At 32.2% G+C, this 11,738-nt stretch overlaps 1 protein-coding gene across 2 annotated transcripts in view; it reads right to left on the bottom strand.

The window, feature by feature from the left end:
- Positions 1-695: 695 nt before the first annotated feature.
- Positions 696-11,738, bottom strand: part of LOC108917832 (short neuropeptide F-like) — a 37,221-nt gene continuing 26,178 nt past the window's right edge. The window contains exons 3-5 of one of the 2 annotated variants that reach the window (XM_018724594.1): positions 3,135-3,277; positions 1,267-1,326; positions 696-1,028 (exon numbers count right to left, since the gene is read on the bottom strand). In XM_018724594.1, coding sequence (XP_018580110.1) covers positions 984-1,028; positions 1,267-1,326; positions 3,135-3,277 — 248 coding nt within the window. In that variant the 3' untranslated portion in view covers positions 696-983. The remainder of the gene's footprint in view (positions 1,029-1,266; positions 1,327-3,134; positions 3,278-11,738) is intronic. The other variant, XM_018724595.1, reaches the window with a different exon arrangement.

Genomic DNA, 11,738 nt, shown 5'->3' with positions numbered 1-11,738 from the left:
AAAAACAAATCAAAGTAGACTAATAGACTATTGATTTTAGATCAACACGACAGAATTAGGGGGACATTATTATTTTCTTAGGCGTCTTCACACTAGTGCTCTCACACTGGGGAACAATACAATATTTGTAATTTTTTTCTGTTCTGTGTCTTCCATATTGCTAACAAAATTCGGTAACTGAACATACTCAAACGAAACTTAACGGTCAACTAAAACCCGACTATACCTGAACCCGACTGACTGGCAACACACGCAAGCATGCGGCATCGGTTTCCCATGCGGTGACGTCACACCGGCCGGTTCAGCGGATACTGTGTGGCGACATAAAATTCTAAGTTTTTGCAGAGAATTTTAAAATATCTTTTATGAATTTTGTTCCATAATTTTGGAACACAGTGTATAACAAATTTTGCAGCAGAGAGATCCAGAACACACCTGGATTGGACTTGATTTCGAGCACATAACGTTTTTTCCGCGGCCACAGCGTTTTGTCGACATTTACTATAAATCAATAATGTATTCACCAATTCGCGATTACTGTGATTATGCGTCATTATAATAATATTAGCCTTTATTGATGTGGAATTAAAAAATTGTAACAATTTATTTAAGTTAGTACGTGTCATCTTTCTTTGTTTGTTCTCTTCGGTGTTACTTTCGTTGAGAGAAAATCAAATTCAGTGGGGTTAAAATTATATTTATTCAACATTTCTTATTATACATAAAACGACTACAGCCAACTGCATCATAATACGATTGAGAATGCTTACGCCACATTTTATTGTACACCAAGTTTAATATAATGTGTGGTATAGACATCGAGATACTGAAATCTAAACAATTCCGAGAAATTATATATTTTTTTTTACATTTAATAACGGTGGGAATCAACGTTGACAAAAATTATGAACACTCCTTAGATACAAGTCTGTTGTAACTGCAAATAATTTTTGAGAAATCCTCTGGTATCCTCGGAAAGCTCGTTAGTTTTCTCCGTCAGCGGATATTCCGGACATATATGCGGAAATCTGGAAAAGTAAAATCGTTTTTAGTTAGAATAAAATCGTAGATCGCGGTCGAATACATCTGCAAAGCGGTAGGGGCCTCTTTATGATAATTGATAAAAAAGTTACTCATCTTTTGAATTTGGTATTCCTTTGAATTTACATGTTCGTTAAATTTTTGGGGGAAATGCTTGAATTATTTTTTAAGGCGTTTTTGCCAGTGTAAAATATACATTTAGAGATTTTTAAAAAGTTTACTTACAGGTAGATCATCGGATCTTTTTCCGAAACGAAGTCGAAGGGAGCGAGGCCTTTTTACTACCTGCATAAAATTAATATTTATCGAAAAACTCCCAAAATACAACATAAAATAGTGATTTGACAGTGTGTATATTAGAAGGGGAAAGAAAAATATTAGCACTAGAAATTGTTTGGTTTGGTTTTGAACTAGCTTTATCTTTATATGTGTGGTGACAACGCTGAAATAACATACTAATTTTTTAATAAATACAATTTGACCTCTCGATGAGTGTCTCGGTGTTGTCAGATGTATCTTTTTCTGATAAATTTAGTACAACTTAAAAAAATCTAACATTTTTGTAAAAGAAATATAGACCAGTCTGATCTGTCGAAATACTGGAGTACCTTCAGTACAGCTCACATAATGAAAGTGTAGATCCCTAGATCTGGGCGAGGTCCGGAACATTTTCAAAATTGCAAAATTAAATAAAAATTTTTAAAAATACCTATTTTATCCGAGTTTTTTACTTACATCTTGGAATCTATGCATTTTGGAAGAATATTGAAGAGGAAAAAAGTTTTAGAATTGAATTTTGCACAGTATACTGTAAGTTAAAAATGTTTAAATTTATTACCGATGTTGAAAATAGCAATAATTCATGAAATAAAGGTAAAATAATCAAGTATTTTGGTTAATTTTTAAAAAATATTTTAATTGCTCTGAGGGCATTCTAATTTTGGGAAAAAACTTTAGACTATAATAAAATAACACCAAATTTCGTTAAAATCGGTTCGATTGTTTTCGCGAAATAATTTTTTGAAAAAATTTTGAAAAAATTCAATTTCAAGATATAAGTAAAAACTCAGATAAAACAGGTATTTTTTAAAACTTTTTAAATATTTTTGCGATTTTGAAAATATTCCGGACCTTGCCAGATCTTTTATTATGTGAGTTTTACTGAAGGTAATTCAGAAAAAAATTGCTTGCCCCTTCTCACATCTACCTCAAAACAGATCTGCTGGCCTACGAGTGATTCTGTAAAATTTGAAACGTATACAGTGTGTCCCAGAAAAGGGTACCGCACTGTTTTTACTGTTGATTTTGCGAGAAAATAAAATGTTTTGCTTATCTTGGAAAGCCATGGGCAGTAATCAAATATGTAATAATACATAGAAGGCGTCCAAAAAATTTCAAAATGGGAAATAAGTGCCTTTAATTCTTGTTTCCTTTAAAAACTGAATTTAACAAATTTGTTCGAGAACTCAAGAAATGCTTAAATACTTTTGTTTTAAATTTAACATAACATTAAAATAGATTGGTAGAACTATTTCCGGGTTGATTGCCACGTTGTCGGGTTTCATGACGTTTCGAGAGACATCGTTCTCTGCCTCAGACGTAACTCTGAACATTTTCGAGTTTTTGAAAAGAGCGATATGTGTTTTAAGTAAAAAAATAAATCTTGTTCATTTGTGACCACATCAAATGTATTTGTTGCAAAACGTTGAAGCTACAAAAACAGTTACAGCGTTTTCTTTAAAAAATTTAATTAAAAAATACACTTTTTAAGGAAGTAGAATTGTACTAAGGTAACTTGATCTAAACCAGTATACTTATTTATTTATTTTAGGGACTTTTAGGTACATTATTATTTACGAAGATCGTCCGCGTAGCTAGTATCAAAACTTGCCCACCGAATTAAAACAAACTAGGTCAAACCTTAAGAACGTACGGGTTATATTAAGAAAAACACTCGGATATGTATTTATTACCAGCTTTGTCACCAGTTCCAGTCCCGTTTTAAGATCGGCTTATTTTTAGCTTGTGACCACCGTTACCAACGCCGTGGTTTTTACCGTCGAGTTATAAAAATATCCGCCTTTGTTACTTACGGGCTCGTAGCCGGCATCGGGGCGCTTTCCGAATCTGAGACGCAACTGTGGTCCCCTGGACTTCCTCACCACCTGGTGGAGGCCCATCCGGTCCTCCAGGTTGTCTCTCTGCATCAGGATTTCGAAGAGGTCGCGAATGTTATCTGGAACGAGAGGAAAATTAAGAAGCTACGGTCAAAAGTTCGATTTCGAAAAGTTGGCCTTGGAGAAATGAATAAAATAGAAACAATTGCTTAAACAAGAGCTACGTAGGCCAGGAAATATAGAAGTTGGACGCGACTTTTTGTTTCGGCAAGTTGAATTTACCACTGTAGATGCTAATTATTATGTACAATAACATATTAGTTTCCACAGTCATAAAAATGGGAGGAAGATTGTTTACAGGGTGGTTAATTGTATAATTTTTACGTAAATTCACGTTTTTCGCTTATAACTTTTTTCAGTTCATTTCCACGAGAAAGCAGTAAAGTACTTTTTTTTCGTCTTCAAAAGACCTACAAAACTAGCCCTCGAGCATCAAGAAATATTGATTAGATCAAAAGTTATAAACGGGAGTTTATTTATGACTTTTGAATTAAATATTTATAAACTGCGTTATTATTATCAGAACGTTTTGGCATCGCATCCTCCCATTCCTTACACAGACAGGGGTGCCAGACGTGAACTGATTCCTTCATCCCTTCATAATGCATAAAGAAATTATTCAATTTCTAAAACCGTTAAAAGCGTATGGCACTGGATCCCTTGACAGGCAATGATTTATTACTTTGCATCGAATATGATCCTACTGTAATATGTTATTTGCTTGCCGAAACAAAAAGTCGCGAAATGGTAATTTCCCAGCTTATTTTCCTGGTCTATACGCGTATGGCATGTGCATAGATAACAGTAGGGTAGGTTCTTTCAACCGCACACACACGAGAAAGACGACGTGTTTCAATTTATCTAATTTGCTGTTATGTACTTATTTTTTTAAATAAGCTTGTACCTCAAAGGAAACTTACTTCAATTATTTAGTCAAGGCCATATCTAATCTTGTATTTTTATCCTAACCATCAGCTTTCCGAGCGTTTTATATCTCGTCCACGATTGTCTGTGCCTGTCGGACTGTCACCGGCATGCCAGACGAGCACAAAGAAGGGGCCTACAATACACTGTCGACATTTTTATATGTCTACGCCAAAAGCAATGATAATTCGAGTATTTTCAAAGTATTGATTTCGTATCGTGGATAGTGAAGTGGCGTCTTTACCGATTGACTTCCTTGAGAAAGGATTTTGTGCGGTATTTATCTATTTCTTTGCTGCTTTCGAAAGAGTGGAATCCGGTGGAGGGTAAGGGGCTTAACTGTACGCTGTACTTTGCTAGCACTTATGGGATTTAAGCGGGAGGGGACATGGGACATGAAGAGATTTACTAAAGGACCATGTATTTTTTGCGTTTGCTTAAATCTTTGTTGTAGTTAACTTTGTGTTAAATTAAACTGATTGTTATTTTGTTCCTCTGCTACAAATGAAACACTTTTTGTTTGATGATGAATGTAGAATTATAACCGAAAGTGTCGGTGACGAATACAATGATTAAAATATACAGGGTGACTCACAAAATGGGACCAAAAATGAAACCTCGTATTCTTTGGTGAATTTTAAGGGGAAACGTTCCTATAAAGTTTTTATCTATGACTCTTCGTTAAAAAGATACAGGGTGTTTAACTTCAAAAAATATTTTTATTTTTTAAAATTTTTTTGGCACTTTTGCCCCAAGTACTTAAGGTCGAAAATCAATTTAGTAAAAATATTGGGAAATTCTTCATGACAATGCCCACTATGGGTTTGCCTATTATTTGGCGTATGTGACGTCACTACTAAAAAGGTAAAACGTAGTCGTCCCTCTCTCTCGCTCTCGAAAGCTTCTACGTTCCTAATCTACTACTTCCGTAAAAATAAATGACCCAAAACAGACATTTAATTACACATTAGCGAATATTTTTCCATCAAATTAAGTGAAACTCTCTGGAGTATCATTAAACAATAACCTTCGAAAAAGCGGTTCCATTTCGACCACGATAACTTGTTAATTAATTACAAATCGATGTTTTTATCTCTACAGTTTTTTTAATAGGGCCGTTTTTATAAGGGATAGGTTCCACGAAGATGGGCTGTCTGATGTTTTTTCTTGACAAATAGAAATATCATATTTTTATGTTAGGAGAGCAAAATGCGTTTAAAAAATTGAGTTGTGTGTGATACTAATTATTTTTCTGTGTAGGGAGACGAAAGCGAAGGCAAAAATAATAAAGTATGGGAAAAAATAGGGTTAGGATATGTAATTAATCCTTGAATTTATTAAACTTATTTTCAACCAAATCGATTTTTAATCTATCGTATTTTTCGTATATGTTGTGGATTAACACCTAGAAAACTCATGATTTATAAGATTAATCGTGAACCAGCTGCGTCAGGATTAGTCAGATTACTGTCCACACACCATTTTTAATCTCATTAAATTGTTCACCCTCCTGAAAAGGTGCTTAGGAATTTTCATGTTAGTTCTACGAGATTATCTGCGTAGTTATGTGCCTGCATTACCTTTTTGAACATTAGACGAGCAAGCTCGACTACCACGAGCGAATACCGCGTTGTTTTGGTTAAATTCAAAATGATAAAGGTGCCAGTTTTATTCTCTGATGCATACGAAATAGAGAAAATAGGTACATCATCCCAAGTATATGTAGAAATCTATATAGCAAGTAAATCTACTCATATGCACATAGCATACATATTGAAAATTAACAACATAAAAATATCATATTTAAGTAGTTTTAAATTATATTTAATGAACGCATAAAGACTATGTAGATGTGGCAACAGCGCTAATAATTGACTAGCAGTTTATACATACTGCGAACCTACAGACCTCAGACATCGGAGATATTGTGCGTCAAATTCGGGTAAAGATGTGTACGCGTTCAAAAATATTTTGTGTGTGTAAACTATGTACTATATAATTATTATATTATATAGCAAATATATCGTATTATCCTCGCGAAGATTTGTATCCTTTATTTAAAATCCGTAAATCACGTGAACTGGTAAAACAACGAGAATTATGTTAATTTAGTTCTAAAGAAATGAAGTGACACTCGCGCCCATCTCTCGTCTAAGTCAAAGAAAATGTTAGATGCAATTTTGAAGGTTCTGTGATAGAAATTACATTATTACTCACTGTTCGTGTTTTTGATCTATATTTTAGTAATGTTACAAATGTTTTGCAACTATAACTAATTTTTTAGATATAAAATTTGCTGAGAAATATTTATGTTCCATTGTTATTCCGTATAAATCCTTTTATCTCAAGTATTACTAATTATATTAATCAAGTAAAGAAAACTTTATGTAACCCTAAAAATATTTCTGAGTAACGATTACGATGTTTTTATAAACCATTAAATATATTAAAAGGATTTTATCAACTGTATTTTTTATTCCAATAAATATATCACAGCTTCCTAGTCTTTTTTTAATTAATCTAGTTTTTTAAAAACATTACAAAAAATCATCTGTTGTGGATAATTTATTGTTGATAACAATGTACATGGGATTTAGGAAAAATGTATATGTTTGAAATCAATTTCGTTTTTATGAAGTCTTTCAAATGTATTCCCTCCTTGCTGTCAGCTGATTGCGACGTTGCCACATTAATCTTCAAGTCACACAGAAATGCAATTATTGGTTTCCGTTTCTAATTAATACAGCTGTACTATGTTCAAACCTTACATTAGTTTTACGTCAAAAATAAGATAATATTGTGTACTATCATATGGAAAAGTTTTGTTTCACAATTTCTACTTTTTTTTTCCTCAGTTATGGGCAAAAAAAGAGACGCACCGTCCATCTTCGCCATATAAACCTATGTTAAAATGAACAACTTTCAACAACAATATCTCAAAATCTAGATTAAAAAAAATTACAAAAAAATATGACGTACAGAGGGAGCACTGGGTAATACGCTATATAAATTTCATGTACATCTGTGCATTTGAGTAAACCCGATATACCTCCTTAAAATAAAAAGTATTTCTATACTGTGGTATAATAAGAAAACAGTCTGTAATAATTTCTATATGCTTTGTTTTTATTCGAATCTCGCGTACCATCAAAATTAATTAGTGTTACAGTTGATGGTTCATCAGAGAGAAAAAAAGCAGTTTACACCAGTTCAGTTTGGTACAAGATCATTTGCTATCCTGATTAATGTTTTTAAATATTGCGCTTGTAATAAAAAGAACTGTTCTATGAAATTTACTTAATAGATTAATTTCCCATTAATTTTTTTACGTGTCGCTCAAATGGTTGGTCGGTACGTGGTTATTATTTTTGTTGTCGGAATTCCCTGTTTTTTGTTTTCAATCCAGTTTAGTGGACATTGTTTAGGTAGGTACCGATCAGTGCCAATGCAGGTACTGGGTTGACAACCTGTACAGGACTGTCGCTGGTGTTATTCGTAGAAAATATGACCCACAGATAAACTATGTTTTCTATGAAAAATTATTCGTTTCTTGAAATGAAAAATCAACAGAACGTATACATTTTTAAGTAATTAATGAATCTACGAATGATTGTTTATTTTAAAGTAATATAAAGTTTCTAAATCCAGTATAAAAATGGATGGTACAACATTGCTAAAAGCGATTTATGGTAAAATATTGATAACATAAAGTTGAAAAACTAAGAGCGTCAGCATATGCGAAAGGTATCAGTCAACTTTTCCAAATAACATTTTATCGTTTCCAAACAGTGACGATTGTTTTTAAGTATTTTCACATATTCTCCTTGAATTTGATTCTATAAAAAAATTAAACTTTTATGTATGCTGTGTATCAAAAAAATTAAGATATTATTCCGTTGTTAAATATTGTCTCGTTTAGCTTAGTTGGTTCAAATTACGTTTGTTATTATTTATTGAAACGATTGTAAATGTCAATCCAGATGAAAGGGATGAAAATAGATCGTGCTTAGCAAATTATCATTTATTTTTGGAAGCCCAGGGAACGAATCCAGTACTAAATGGTATTATCATGACTATTTTCGGCTGCCCCTATTGTCGTAAGCCTTTGTAAGTTTTCTCTTAATCCATACATAATAGTACTAAAGGGAGAATCAGCTTAGTCGTCATTTATTGCCGCATTTGCAGTGCAGATATTTGTGGAATATTTGGAATGGGATTTTTTATAAATTCAATTTCAGTTTTGCGCAAGAATAAAATAATAATCAATAGCACATCCTGTATAATGGAAAACCAACTAAGTTTTATTTAGTAAGTGTGTTATATACTTTGGTTTGGAGTTTGGTATTTGTTTCCTTTTCTTTCGAAATCAAAAATGTAAATTTTGTGTACGTCCTTTTAAAACCACTCGCCAAGACTTAGGCGAGTTGTTAGAAAGCATGCCTTATCTCCAAATTCCAACAAATATTTGTGTTATAATTTAGTATATTAACTAGATTAAGAACTGGAGCTGTGCTAATGTAGAGGAATTTGACGAGGGTCTTTAAGAAAGTTGAAATTCGGTTGTCGTCAACTTGTAGTTTAGTGTCAGATTTATTTTACGTCTGAAGTTAATTAAGTACACGTGTCAGCCAGTTGAACAATTAATTTCTGAGAATGGCAAATTAGAGCGTACAAAAATTAAAGCGAAGAATTGCGCTCTAAAGGTTGCTTTGTTTAAAAAATTGTAATATTACCAGATTGCCTGGTGTATAGCATTAATACATGATAAGTTTTGCCAAACTTTAAAGGCATATTCTACCGTAGAAAATAATCAACTTTTGAAACATTTAAAATTATTTAAAAAACTGTTGGCGTAAAAACATATAACACATATAAATAACATAATCATAATATATATCACCAGTTTGTTTTTTTTTTGAGAAATTTTTGATAGAACTGATAAATCAGACTAATTAGCTTCCTTAAATATCCACTTTTGTGGTATTTCATGATTAGCGAAGTGTATGAATATGAAAACATTACAGAACTAATTTGAATATAGTAGGCTCGGGCGTATGTATTTATTTAAAGTACCTACTGACTTAGAGATTTACATGTATTTGCATATTCGTATCGAGCAAAATAATTATGGGTTTTAGCAATTTGTAGAGTTTCCGAGAAAAATGGTAGTATTTGTTATACATTCATAGATTAGACAATATTTTTATACCTTTTTTTATACATATTCATTGTTTTTTTTTAATTACCCATGGAATAGGTATAGAATATTGAAAATCACTTGCTTAAAATTCTCGAAATTGACATACGAAAAGCAGAGGTAGTTAGAAAAATGTTTAGAAGGACTTTTTTTCTTCAAAATGAACGCATTTAATTTAATTTTTTATTTAAAAAACGTTTTCGTCTAGGCTTATTAAATTTGTATTTGAAAAAAAAGAACCCTTTGCGTAACGAATTTGTTGAAATAATAGACAGAAGTTTGGAACCTGTTTCGAACAAAATGTTGCCTACAAGACATGATGGCGGTGAAAATCATGACTGAACAAAAAGAGGTCTCGAAAAATGATGTTTACTTATAGCTGGTATTAATGACTACCGTACCAGTGATGTAAAGGTGTCCATACACCTTGAAGAATGATCGGAAGTAAGAAAATGTATATCGCATAATAGAATAATTTTTCTTCTTTTTGTTTTTTTATATTCAATTTCCAATTTCTTTGAAATCTGTGTAAATTGTTGACTTTTTCTATTTTTATTTGTGCTATTCCTTGAGTTGTTTTTTTTTTAGAATCGATTGTATATTGTATACAACGGAAAATATACAATACAAAAAAATGGGATTGGATTTGAGTAAGACATTATTTTATTTAATTCAAAGACAATTATATTTGTAGGTTGTGACAAATAAATATTATTTATTTTTGACACTACCTGTCAAATGTCAAAAAAATACTACATTCCTGTTTTTTCCTATATTCAGCTACCTCTCTATTTTTAAAGTAAATATCTTGTGACGTAATAGATTATGAGCAAGTTGTTACAGATAACACTTATTTATGTAAGGCCTCTCTGTCTCTCTATTACTAAATAAAGGAAGAACAGTGGTATGAAATTTTAGTTGAGCTTCCAATTAACAGATGGCGCAATTGAAGCATTTTTTGCAATAATAAACAAATACTAGACAGGTTTTCCATGGCAATATTTGAAAAATATTGGTACATTTCAAAATAATTCGATATTCTTTTAATGTTGGTATTATACCTTCTTTTTAAAACCACAGACTTTCACATAACGCCATTGCAGTCACCCTACACTTCGCGGAGTACACATTCCGACCCTGCGAGTTTGCATCTATGTGTACGGCCACCTTAATTCTCGGTCCATCTAGGAATCCCACTATGAGGATCAGTTATGTAATTCTGGTTCTATTGACATCACCGAGCTTCCCAAAATACAGCTACTAGCGCCAATCGTAACATAGACTGTCTGCGTTAATATGTTAATTATTATTTGTGTGTTTGTTAAGTCTGTATTTGGTATCTGCGACTGGGAGGAATTTCCCGAGGAAGGTGAACGCCCCATACTTCTAATCAATTTATTTCCCAACACATAAAAAGGTAATCGAATCAAAAATCCATGAATTAAGTAATACTTCATTTTGCTTTTATTGGGATTTCCAACCACAATTTAGTAAACACACCTAACCGCCATTATTTGACCAGACTAGTTAATTTTTTTTGCATCTGGACCGGCTTTGGCAGGGAATTAAATAATTGGGACAGGACGGAATGTTTCGCAGATCCGTTCTGTCTCAAGGGGGGAAAAATAGGCGCTAGCAGTGGCGTAGGGGTTTTTAAGGAGTTTATTCAATTTGGATTCAAAGTCCCGTGAATGTTTTTCATTTTTAACTTATTTTTGTTTTAGTATTTCCTTCGTTTCTTTAACTAATTGTTTTGTGACATTCGGTTGTTGCCCTTTTCTTTTATGGATATAATCGAGATGTATGACAAACAAAAAATATTATTATACTTTTGGGTTTTGAAAATAAAAAATTGTAAAAAGTATAATAAAGACGTTTTTTAATATGGTAGTTTCCATATGGATTCACCGAGCAAAGAAATCGACCTATTCTATTTTTTCGAAACTTTGGGTTGTTAATCTACTTTGAATTTTATAAGACCCGCGTTTTTTCTTTCAAGTGGCTGCCAAACCATCCTATCGAAATTTTTCTTTTCCAAAATGTGCATAGTTTCATCAGCTTTTACCTCGTTTTTTCAGAATTCAAATTGCTTTAAAACTTTCTGAAATAAATGAGAAAAACGGAAAATGATACATTTTTTTTAAATTGATTTTCTCAAAAACCCTACCTTTTATTTCCACCAAATTTGGATAAGTTTTTCAAGGCCAAATAAGCTATCTTTTAGCCAAGCTGCAATATGTCTTGCTTTTTTCGGGAGATACGGTTTCAAAAATTTAAAAAAAAAATACTAATCCGTTTTTCTCATTTATCTCAGAAAATTTTAAAGCAATTTCAATTCTGAAAGGACCAGTTAAAAACTGATGAAATTCTGCACCTTTTGTAAAAAAACGTTTCAATAG

The sequence above is a fragment of the Anoplophora glabripennis genome, unplaced genomic scaffold (genome assembly GCF_000390285.2).
Source record: "Anoplophora glabripennis isolate ALB-LARVAE unplaced genomic scaffold, Agla_2.0 scaffold17, whole genome shotgun sequence".
Classification (NCBI taxonomy): Eukaryota; Metazoa; Arthropoda; class Insecta; order Coleoptera; family Cerambycidae; genus Anoplophora; species Anoplophora glabripennis.
The sequence above is the reverse complement of the archived record's forward strand: the minus strand, read 5'-3'. Positions and strand labels throughout refer to the sequence as shown.